The sequence below is a fragment of the Oncorhynchus mykiss genome, chromosome 6, assembly GCF_057628025.1.
Source record: "Oncorhynchus mykiss isolate SJ-2025 chromosome 6, ASM5762802v1, whole genome shotgun sequence".
NCBI classification, from domain to species: domain Eukaryota; kingdom Metazoa; phylum Chordata; class Actinopteri; order Salmoniformes; family Salmonidae; genus Oncorhynchus; species Oncorhynchus mykiss.
In genome coordinates, this window is record NC_143027.1 from 78269633 (window position 1) to 78281754 (window position 12122).

Consider the following 12122-nt stretch of genomic DNA (forward strand, 5'->3'; position numbering starts at 1 on the left):
GCTGTAAATGTTGTATTAGTTACGTACTATAAAAGCATTGACATATTGAATCATCAACCATAACGGTTTATAGACTCGTCACTAGATGAGCTCTGAACTCTAGAACGGCCCAGGCCCTGTGTTTTCCCTGCTATCCTTATCTTTAGTAACTGACAGAGGACCACAGATCTCCAGTAGTTTGTGGTTCCAGCTCTAAGCTTTATCAGTACCCCCTCAGGACAGCCTCCTAGTGCAGCTACTACAACTAGAGCCTTGATCAAACACGGCTATTACCATGGCATCAATAAGATAAACCAGAGTTAAAACTCAACAACCAGTGTTGCCACATTGGGACACATTAGTATGCCTGTTGTGTGTTTGGTCATTATAGGACATAGCCCTGTTAGGTGCTACTGCACACAGCTGTACAATTCAACATTATATGGAGAGCTGTTTGATATATTAAGTCAGTGAGGTTTTTAAGAACATATTGAGTGTTGTATTTCTTCAGGTGTTCCAGTCTAAAGACGTCCCAGAGAAGTCGACCACGCCTGAAGAGTTCATCCGCATGACCAAGGGCATCACCACGGCAACAGCCAAAGCAGTGGCGGCTGGGAACTCTGCACGACAGGAGGATGTGATCTCCACAGCTAACCTTAGTCGCAAGGCCATCTTCGACATGCTGACCACATGCAAGGTTCTGATCAATACTCCTTACTAGGGAAGATGCCCCCTACCTCCTGTCCCCTACCCTCCTATCCTGTATACTGAAACCCTGACCAGCACGGCCATTTTCAACATGCTGACTATATGCAAGGTTGTGATCATCCCTAGGCCCTAAACCGTGTGGATGTTAGAGGAAGAATAGATATTTATATTACTCCTCATCTCATCAATACTGACCACCTGGAAAGTGGAACATCTGACTCCTAACACTGTGTGTCTGTGTCCCTCAGCAAGCAGCTTACCACCAGGAGGTGAACAAGGACGTACGGAGCAGAGCACTGCTCTACGGGACAGAGTGCACCACAGGTTACATTGACCTACTGGAGCATGTGCTGCTGGTAGGTTGGGTGGGTGTGTCTGTGATTTGAGAAAAGAGTAATAGTGATGATGGGGATGTTTTCCTGAACCACCTCTACTCTGTGTGTATCTCCAGGTCCTCCAGGGACCTACAGCAGAGCAGAAACATCAGCTGGTGTTCTACTCTAAACGTGTTGCTGGGGCTGTTACTGAACTCATCCAGACTGCTGAGGCCATGAAAGGTGAGAGGAGACACTTCACTGAACTACTGTACGCCTGCTTCATAATATAGGACAGTAATGATCATTTAGCAGATATACTGTATGTATCCAGAGTGTTCTATTAACAGTCTGTTCCTGCCTTCTTTGCCACAGATGGAGGTAAGTTAAGAATGTAACCAGTTGTGATTCAGGGCCGACCGTTGAATTGTCCCTCTTTACAGGTCCGTTAGTCTAACAATATCCCCATTCATCCATCATGCTCTTCATTTTAGATTCCTTCTCACCATAAAGACATTGTGAAATGCTCATCACCATGTCCATTGCAGTGTGGATGCTCTTCATTTGCGTATTTAATGTCACTGATAAGATGATTGCGATTCAATCTTAAACACACTTAATTTGCTGTGCATGCCGTGTCATGTGGCATTTGTTCTGTCTCTGTGGTCTTCATATTGCATGCTCTGTTCATACACTGCTGTGTGTGTGGTAACTCGCTGTGTGTGTGTTTCAGGCACAGAGTGGGTGGACCCAGAGGACCCCACAGTGATAGCAGAGACGGAGCTGTTGGGGGCGGCAGCGTCCATCGAAGCAGCGGCTAAGAAACTGGAGCAGCTGAAACCCAGAGCCAAGCCCAAGGTAGGAGACTACACCACCCACAACGCACCTCACACGCCACATGGGTATTTTTAACCCCCAATTTCTACACTAATAACATAAATGGGATGCATAAGTTGGAGCAAGAATGACAATCCTGTCAGTAATTTTGTCTTGATGCTTGTCTCTTTGTTGGTGTGTTTGTCATTATGTGGCTGTCTGTTTAGAGACCGTGTCTCATCAGTTTTGACACGAAGGTTCTGTGGTGTTCAGTCGCCGTGAGTCAGTGTTAGATCCATAGGGTGATGCTCTATTCACTATTTGAATGTCTAATACTTGTATTGTCTCTCCTCACATACAGTGAAAGTAGTGGCAACCTCTCTGTCTCTGGATTTATTCATGTTTGTACGCCTGTATGTACACCCGTCTGTATGTACTTTGGTACGTCTACCAGTCTACCAGTCTGTCTGTAGCTGATATCATGTACATCGTTCAGGAGGAACCTCCTACTCTATTCTGACCTTCTGCTCACCGCTCCCTCCTCTCTCCCTCCTTCACTCTTTTCCTCTATCAATCCCTTTCTCCCTCCCCTTCCTGCTGTCTATGTTTCTAACCCTTCTGCTCACCGCTCCCTCCTCTCTCCCTCCTTCACTCTTTTCCTCTTTCAATCCCTTTCTCCCTCCCCTTCCTGCTGTCTATGTTTCTAACCCTTCTGTTCATCCCTTCATCCTCTCTCCCTCCTTCACTCTTTTCCTCTTTCAATCCCTTTCTCCCTCCCCTTCCTGCTGTCTATGTTTCTAACCCTTCTGTTCCTCCATTCCTCCTCTCTCCCTCCTTCACTCTTTTCCTCTATCAATCCCTTTCTCCCTCCCCTTCCTGCTGTCTATGTTTCTAACCCTTCTGCTCACCGCTCCCTCCTCTCTCCCTCCTTCACTCTTTTCCTCTTTCAATCCCTTTCTCCCTCCCCTTCCTGCTGTCTGTTTCTAACCCTTCTGTTCATCCCTTCATCCTCTCTCCCTCCTTCACTCTTTTCCTCTTTCAATCCCTTTCTCCCTCCCCTTCCTGCTGTCTATGTTTCTAACCCTTCTGTTCCTCCCTTCCTCCTCTCTCCCTCCTTCACTCTTTTCCTCTATCAATCCCTTTCTCCCTCCCCTTCCTGCTGTCTGTTTCTAACCCTTCTGTTCCTCCATTCCTCCTCTCTCCCTCCTTCACTATTTTCCTCTTTCAATCCCTTTCTCCCTCCCCTTCCTGCTGTCTATGTTTCTAACCCTTCTGTTCCTCCCTTCCTCCTCTCTCCCTCCTTCACTCTTTTCCTCTATCAATCCCTTTCTCCCTCCCCTTCCTGCTGTCTGTTTCTAACCCTTCTGTTCCTCCATTCCTCCTCTCTCCCTCCTTCACTATTTTCCTCTTTCAATCCCTTTCTCCCTCCCCTTCCTGCTGTCTATGTTTCTAACCCTTCTGTTCCTCCCTTCCTTCTCACTCACTCCCTCTCTCCCTCTCTTTCTCTCTCCCTCTCTTTCTCTCTCCCTCTCTTTCTCTCTCACTCTTTCTCTCTCCCTCTCTTTCTCTCTCCTTCTCTTTCTCTCTCCCTCTCTTTCTCTCTCCTTCTCTTTCTCTCTCCCTCTCTTTCTCTCTCCCTCGCTTTCTCTCTCCCTCGCTTTCTCTCTCCCTCGCTTTCTCTCTCCCTCGCTTTCTCTCTCCCTCGCTTTCTCTCTCCCTCGCTTTCTCTCTCCCTCGCTTTCTCTCTCCCTCGCTTTCTCTCTCCTTCTTTCTCTCTCTCTCTCCCTCTCTTTCTCTCTCTCTCCCTCTCTTTCTCTCTCTCTCCCTCTCTTTCTCTCTCCCTCTCTCTCTCCCTCCTCCTGTCCTGTAGTTCTAGTTGTAGCCCATCTGTCCCTATATACTGTAGAAGTACTACTCTGATCAGAGTATAAACCCTCGAAGCCTTCTCTGCAGGCCTCTGTCTGATATGTTTGATATATTAGGTTGTTATTCAATCCAACTATATATCAAACATATTTCTACAGTGTCCCGCCCTGTCTACAGACTGTGTGTGTGAGGGACTGGTCTAATCTTGGAATGCCTTGGCATAGAATAGTTGTAAGTGTTTTGTGTTCTTATTTCGTTTAGTTTGCCCCAAATAACAGATGTTACTGAGACATTTCTGTAGTGCAGACAGTACGGATTTGTAAACAAATCTGTCAGTGAACTATTTTGAAATTGAAAGACTTGAACAGCTATACTCTAAAACTCCAACATCAAAACCATTACGTTTGCCATGTAATATGATTGCAGCCTATCTTTGTCTCGTCCTGTGAGACGTCTGAGTTGTGACTGTCTCGTCTCCCCTTCAGCAAGCAGATGAAACACTGGACTTTGAGGAGCAGATCCTGGAAGCAGCTAAGTCCATCGCTGCAGCCACCAGTGCCCTGGTCAAGTCTGCCTCAGCTGCCCAGAGAGAGCTGGTGGCTCAGGGCAAGGTGGGCTCTATTCCAGCTAACGCAGTGGATGATGGTCAGTGGTCCCAGGGTCTCATCTCAGCGGTACGTACACACACCTACACACACCATCTAAATAAAGCCTCCAAATAACGTTTATCAATCCTTTTTTTGGAAGAGCTGGAATGAACACATCATTAATTCTAAGGGATTGGATCTTTGAAATGTATATGAACCGTTCTCTCTGTGTTCTCGCCTACAGGCCCGGATGGTAGCAGCAGCCACCAGTAACCTGTGTGAGGCAGCTAATGCCTCGGTCCAGGGCCAAGCCAGCGAGGAGAAGCTGATCTCGTCAGCCAAGCAGGTGGCAGCCTCCACAGCTCAGCTCCTAGTGGCCTGTAAGGTTAAAGCTGACCAGGACTCTGAGGCCATGAGAAGACTGCAGGTACGAGGATGATGAATAACAAATTGCCCCCTGCCTCCTACGCACTCCTGTAGATCCTACACGTCTATCTAATTGTTTCAGATCTGGAGGGGTGCCGGGGGAGATGGGGCTCAGTGTAACCCCACAAACACACATCTTGTGATTAGCATTGTGTAATAGTTGTAACATGTTATGTGGTATGATATTGATGGACTGTCCTCCCAAAGGCTGCTGGTAACGCAGTAAAGAGGGCGTCAGACAACCTGGTCCGAGCGGCCCAGAAAGCTGCGTTCCACAAGGCAGACGATGACAACGTGGTGGTCAAGACCAAGTTTGTGGGAGGAATCGCTCAGGTGAGACTTCAGCGCTCTGGCAGACTCCACAGTGACATGTAGACTGTTCAAACCTGATTTACTCTTGTCAAGCTTTTCAGTTCTGTAAGTGGACACATTAAGAACAACTCCAAGCATGTATCAAGAGCTGACAGCACTGTACAGTATGTTGTACAGGCTGGTTTGAATCAGGTGTTGTGTAGTAACTGGTTCCTGTTCTATCCTAGTGTTAATTACAGTGAGGGAAAAAAGTATTTGATCCCCTGCTGATTTTGTATGTTTGCCCACTGACAAAGAAATGATCAGTCTATAATTTTAATGGTAGGTTTATTTGAACAGTGAGAGACAGAATAACAACAAAAAAATATGTCAAAAATGTTATAAATTGATTTGCATTTTAATGAGGGAAATAAGTATTTGACCCCCTCTCAATCAGAAAGATTTCTGTCTCCCAGGTGTCTTTTTATACAGGTAACGAGCTGAGATTAGGAGCACACTCAAAGGGAGTGCTCCTAATCTCAGTTTGTTACCTGTATAAAAGACACCTGTCCACAGAAGCAATCAATCAATCAGATTCCAAACTCTCCACCATGGCCAAGACCAAAGAGCTCTCCAAGGATGTCAGGGACAAGAATGTAGACTGGAATGGGCTACAAGACCATCGCCAAGCAGCTTGGTGAGGAGGTGACAACAGTTGGTGCGATTATTCGCAAATGGAAGAAACACAAAAGAACTGTCAATCTCTCTCAACCTGGCGCTCCATGCAAGATCTCACCTCGTGGAGTTGCAATGATCATGAAAATGGTGAGGAATCAGCCCAGAACTACACGGGAGGATCTTGTCAATGATCTCAGCTGGGACCATAGTCACCAAGAAAACAATTGGTAACACACTACGCCGTGAAGGACTGAAATCCTGCAGCGCCCGCAAGGTCCCCCTGCTCAAGAAAGCACATATACATGCCCGTCTGAAGTTTGCCAATGAACATCTGAATGATTCAGAGGACAACTGGGTTAAAGTGTTGTGGTCAGACGAGACCAAAATGGAGCTCTTTGGCATCAACTCAACTCGCCGTGTTTGGAGGAGGAGGAGGAATGCTGCCTATGACCCCAAGACACCATCCCCACCGTCAAACATGGAGGTGGAAACATTATGCTTTTGGGGTGTTTTTCTGCTAAGGGGACAGGACAACTTCACCACATTAAAGGGATGATGGACGGGGCCATGTACCGTCAAATCTTGGGTGAGAACCTCCTTCCCTCAGCCAAGGCATTGAAAATGGGTCGTGGATGGGTATTCCAGCATGACAATGACCCCAAACACACAGCCAAGGCAACAAAGGAGTGGCTCAAGAAGAAGCACATGAAGGTCCTGGATTGGCCTAGCCAGTCTCCAGACCTTAATCCCATAGAAAATCTGTGGAGGGAGCTGAAGGTTCGAGTTGCCAAACATCAGCCTCAAAACCTTAATGACTTGGAGAAGATCTGCAAAGAGGAGTGGGACAAAATCCCTCCTGAGATGTGTGCAAATCTGGTGGCCAACTACAAGAAACGTCTGACCTCTGAGATTGCCAACAAGGGTTTTGCCACCAAGTACTAAGTCATGTTTTGCAGAGGGGTCAAATACTTATTTCCCTCATTAAAATGCAAATCAATTTATAACATTTTTGACATGTTTTTCTGGATTTTTTTGTTGTTATTCTGTCTCTCACTGTTCAAATAAACCTACCATTAAAATTATAGACTGATCATTTCTTTGTCAGTGGGCAAACGTACAAAATCAGCAGGGGATCAAATACTTTTTTCCCTCACTGTAGCTAGGTGTTGAGTACTAACTGGTGCCTGTTGTATCCTGTGTCCAGATCATAGCAGCCCAGGAGGAGATGCTGAGGAAGGAGAGAGAGCTGGAGGAGGCCAGGAAGAAGCTGGCTCAGATCAGACAGCAACAGTACAAGTTCTTACCCAGTGAACTACGAGAGGATGAGAACTGAGCTATACCCTGCTGCATTGCCATGCTGCCGCTGCGTGTGTGTATTGAGCGCATTTGTACCTGTGTGTGTATATGTAGTATGTTACCACACACACGAGCGGTGGCCCAAATTGACTTTCTCAGTGTGCAACAAGGTTAAGTGTCGACTTTTAATGTGCTCTCTCAACCAGTCCGGGGTCAAGTCCAGAATGGGACATGGATAGCCACTGTCTACTACACCTGCAGGGGTATTTAACTACCAGGAGTTGTCTACTACCACTATGACTTGACTTGTAACGGTCTATTACTCTGCATTACCTGCCAGTTAACCTACACCGGAAAAAAGTATTCTCTAGAAGCAATGGATTTGTTACAGGTGAACAAGCTGAAAAATGTACATCATAAAAGTTTGAATGTTTTTCTCTATGGAGCTATACATTTGATGTGATTAGATACCAGTGTTGACATTGAATCTCCAAACTAAGGGGATATTTCTAGATGTTAGCATGGTCTTAACCTTTTGGCCGGACTTGCTTTCATAAAGGAAGAAGAGTGTGATATGTTAGGTGCATACAGTACATTAGGCATTTACACACACATTGCTATTAATTTCCTTTTTTATGAGACAAGTGAGACATTATAGCATTTCATAGATATTACTAGTGTTTGAAATTCCACACTTGGGTGATTTGACACTTATGTCACCTTGTGGTCTATATATATATCTCCTCCTTGTCAGACAGCAAGTAATTCAGACAGTTGAGGTATTTGGAGCATATTGAAGAATAGCTTATGGATCTTATTTCATGGAAGCATTTTTGTTGCATTGACCGTTGGTCTTGCGTAGACACTTTTTAATAATCCTTGTTTAGATGGGCTCTTGACACTGAAGATTGAAATGTGCCTAGTGTTGATAAACGCTTAAATTTGCGTCTAATTGCTAGAGACCTTTTTTACAACCAACCTCCTTATGATGCATTACAATCTAGTACTTTATTATTTCTGTGATTTCGAGGCGAAGTTACTACAGAATAACATGTTTAGCAAGTTAAGATACTCATTTACAGTAAGCTTAACTAGTCTCATCCCTTCCACTACTACAGATCTCCTAGCCCTGCATAACCTGGACTGTGGACAGTCAGTTAACTGGCTTCCTTCTACTATTCTCATTAGTTTACAGTTGATATTGAGCCAAACAGCTGGAACTGATGTTCATGAAGCAATACTATGAAGGCGCTGTAGGGGGCAGTGTTGGTGTCCTCACAGCCTCCTGACATGCAATGTAATGAAGTAACCTCTTGCTTGATCTTTTCAAACACTACAAACACTGCACCTCTGAAAACCGTTCAGATACTGTAAGAAAAAACACTAATGTAGGAAACAACTGCTGGTCTTGAAAATGTATTACGATATAAGTAGGAGTTTTAAAAAAACATCCAGGCAATCTGAAAAGATTCTCATTGATAAAGTGTGATTTCTCTACAACTCATAATGCAATCTGAAATGTATGGCTCTGATATTGTAACACCCCAGACCTCTTGAATGAATGTGAAGCAGTAAATCTTTGTTGACTATACAGAATGTACTGTGCTTCTGATGGTTACCCCTGCTGTCTTACACGGGGCAGAGTCCCCAATCCCTCCATAGGGGCCTGTTCGACCACTACAGTGGATCACGTCCTGTTGTTGTTCACCTGTTGAATCCGTCTCACTCTTACTCTAATGGTGCTTTGTGTAACTGTAGTGGGAAGTGCTACAATTGCAGTATATTTACCTTCTGTTTGCCAGGCTTGTGTTCATTATGCACCGAAAGGAGGAAATCGGAGGAGGGATTACCTAGAATTGTCCAATAGAACAACAAAGAAATCCTAATGAACACAACCCAGGTTTGGTTCTAGCATTTGGTTTTACTAGTTTTATGGACAGTCAGTGAGTGTCGGTTAGCAAACAAATCATTATTGTGAGGTAAAGGTCTGCTCTTGCGTGTCAGTCATATGCATGGCTTCTGGGTTCTAATTATTTTCTAAACTACACGACGCACTGAATGGTGTTGGTATTCTGAACTGCACATAAGGACAATAACCCCTAATAAACTGCAAACGGTCCATGTTAAACATGTTTTACTCCGTATTGATGTGTAACAGTAGACTCTACAGTTCAAACGCTGGTACAGTTCTGTCAGAGTTCACGCATCTGGTCGTTGTAGTATTATGTCATTAGTGCCTTAGTCTCTAGCTCATACAGCGTCTGGTCTGCTTGTGACAACTTATCTAGCTGGATAAAGGAGTGTGGTCAGTATCAATGAGGAGGGCCTTGAGTTGTTCCTGTCATAGCCTATTACCAATACTTTTAGGTCCCATAGAGATGAAAAACACGGCCTCACAGGTACTACTGCGTTGTCCTATAAACTGTACCTCTGTCCCCATCTTTCTGCCTGATGCACCCATGGCCTTGAGGGCAGAGACGAATGTGTCGCTGTGTAAAAAGTACCATCACTATATGTATATGATATATATGAAGACAACACATTTTTGTACTGCATTCCATGGGCATGTATCAAGATGCTTCTGAACTCTATCTATGACAGAATGGAGTCTGTCGTTCGGTTATTGTATGTTACAAGTAAATCATAGGATTCACACACTCCGGACAATAGGTCTGTACTCTGCTGTCTCACAAAAGTTTTATGGATTGATTTTTTTTCTTTCTCTTTTAAGCCACAAGGAATATTTTTTTAAGGATAAATGTGATAAGGATATTAAGATGTATAGCTGTCACTGTTAATGTAGTGTGACACATTTCAATGGTAGGGAGAAACTGTTCATACCTGTGTGTTTGTCTCATAATGAATTCAATGATAATTAAAGTGCAGTTCTACAAGAAAGATAGATATGAAGTGACAATGACCTACAGTATGGAAACTATTTATCTGGCCACAAGAAAACATCTTTTTTTTGTATTCACTGAAAATAAAGGGTTTCAAAGTAATATGGCCTGCAGAATTGTGTTTTTACCTGTTTTGTTTTTGTTGTCTTGTTGAATACAGGAGTGTGATCATGAATGGACAGGCTAACATTGTGTCTGATTCCAGCAGCCTTCTCCTAGACTAATCTACATTCTCAGGTTCAGGCCAGCTGGAAATGAAGTCACAGATGACCGAGAAGTTGTTGTTTAAAGATGAGGTGAAAGCCTGTGACAGACTAATCTACATTCTCAGGTTCAGGCCAGCTGGAAATGAAGTCACAGATGACCGAGAAGTTGTTGTTTAAAGATGAGGTGAAAGCCTGTGACAGACTAATCTACATTCTCAGGTTCAGGCCATTGTGCCAGCTGGAAATGAAGTCACAGATGACAGAGAAGTTGTTGTTTAAAGATGAGGTGAAAGCCTGTGACAGACTAATCTACATTCTCAGGTTCAGGCCAGCTGGAAATGAAGTCACAGATGACTGAGGAGTTGTTGTTTAAAGATGAGGTGAAAGCCTGTGACAGACTAATCTACATTCTCAGGTTCAGGCCAGCTGGAAATGAAGTCACAGATGACTGAGGAGTTGTTGTTTAAAGATGAGGTGAAAGCCTGTGACAGACTAATCTACATTCTCAGGTTCAGGCCAGCTGGAAATGAAGTCCCAGATGACCGAGAAGTTGTTGTTTAAAGATGAGGTGAAAGCCTGTGACAGACTAATGACTTGTATACTGTAGTAAAGCTTTAATAATCACAAATCCTAGCATCACATCCTGCACATAAAAACATGCACTACTAGTGCAATAACAGAACATGATCCTGTGGTTTGAAGAGACCTACTGCTCTAGAGGTGACTTTTTCAGGCAGGGTCTCTTTAAGCAGCTCCTGTCAGTGAAGGTAGATGGTATTTCTGAGTCAGCAGTGAGCCTTGTGCTATATATAGCTGGTGTTGGTTAGAGCTGAGACAGGTACTAATTCTGGCCCGCTAAAATCTGAGGGAGGGAGGTTATTTGTGAATTATACTGGCACAGCTGCTCCCTCCTTCTGCAGGATAATACCCAGAATTATTGGGCAGGAAGGGTGGATCTCAAAACTATAATCGCTGATCTCAAGGTGCTAGACAGGTGAAAGCAAAATGGCACCCATCCGATCCTTTAAATCAGTGAAGTATGACAATCTACTGGTTTACAATTGGAATTGTGATGTCCCGTAAAATGGCCTACAAGCTTTATATGGTCAAGTCTCGCGGGGCCGCCCGTCCAAATCTCGCTTTGTTTTTTTTGTTTGTTTTTTGGGGGGGGGGGGTTTACCCCTTTTTCTCCCCAATTTCGTGGTATCCAATTGTTGTAGTAGCTACTATATTGTCTCATCGCTACAACTCCCGTACGGGCTCGGGAGAGACGAAGGTTGAAAGTCATGCGTCCTCCGATACACAACCCAACCAAGCCGCACTGCTTCTTAACACAGCGCGCATCCAACCCGGAAGCCAGCCGCACCTATGTGTCGGAGGAAACACCGTGTACCTGGCCACCTTGGTTAGCGCGCACTGCGCCCGCTGGTGCGCGATGAGACAAGAACACCCCTACCGACCAAGCCCTCCCTAACCCGGACGACGCTAGGCCAATTGTGCGTCGCCCCACGGACCTCCCGGTCGCGGCCGGTTACGACAGAGCCAGGGCGCGAACCCAGGGACTCTGATGGCACAGCTGGCGCCACCCGGGAGGCCCCAAATCTCGCCTTGTTGACACGTGAGAAGCCTGGGCTATATGTGGTTCAATGTGTTCCCTTCAATCAGTTTTGAAAGGAAACTTCTCTGTTAGAACATATTGGGAAGTAAAAGACAAGAGTGTAGGTATTTTTTTTGAAGAGTATAGTGCCACATGTCGTCACAATAAAACTTCCTGAATCAACTGTTGTCTTTTGTCTGAGGCAAGCTGACTCTTAGAATCCTCCCACCCTCCAACCTCAACTCTTTGGCATACATGCTGCCACAGAGGGAAAATGAGACACCGATGACATAACGTTCCCTATCCAACTGCAGTCACCCTTTTGAATGCTGCACCCAGAGCTACACATAGACATTACACATGGATGTTATCTGTGGGTGGGTGAGGTAGCAAGGTTTTGCGCCGCCCAAACCACATTGTAAATGAGATGGGTAGCTGTTGTCAAGCAATCGTTTAGA

The 12122-nt window shown here is 44.9% G+C and overlaps 1 protein-coding gene across 4 annotated transcripts in view; it reads left to right on the plus strand.

The window, feature by feature from the left end:
* Positions 1 to 9963, plus strand: part of LOC110526624 (talin-2) — a 130146-nt gene extending 120183 nt beyond the window's left edge. For all 4 annotated transcript variants that reach the window (XM_090238930.1, XM_090238933.1, XM_090238932.1 and 1 more), the window contains 8 exons: positions 491 to 676; positions 936 to 1043; positions 1139 to 1244; positions 1735 to 1859; positions 4169 to 4357; positions 4515 to 4697; positions 4904 to 5029; positions 6870 to 9963. In XM_090238930.1, coding sequence (XP_090095056.1) covers positions 491 to 676; positions 936 to 1043; positions 1139 to 1244; positions 1735 to 1859; positions 4169 to 4357; positions 4515 to 4697; positions 4904 to 5029; positions 6870 to 6998 — 1152 coding nt within the window. In that variant the 3' untranslated portion in view covers positions 6999 to 9963. The remainder of the gene's footprint in view (positions 1 to 490; positions 677 to 935; positions 1044 to 1138; positions 1245 to 1734; positions 1860 to 4168; positions 4358 to 4514; positions 4698 to 4903; positions 5030 to 6869) is intronic.
* Positions 9964 to 12122: the final 2159 nt, after the last annotated feature.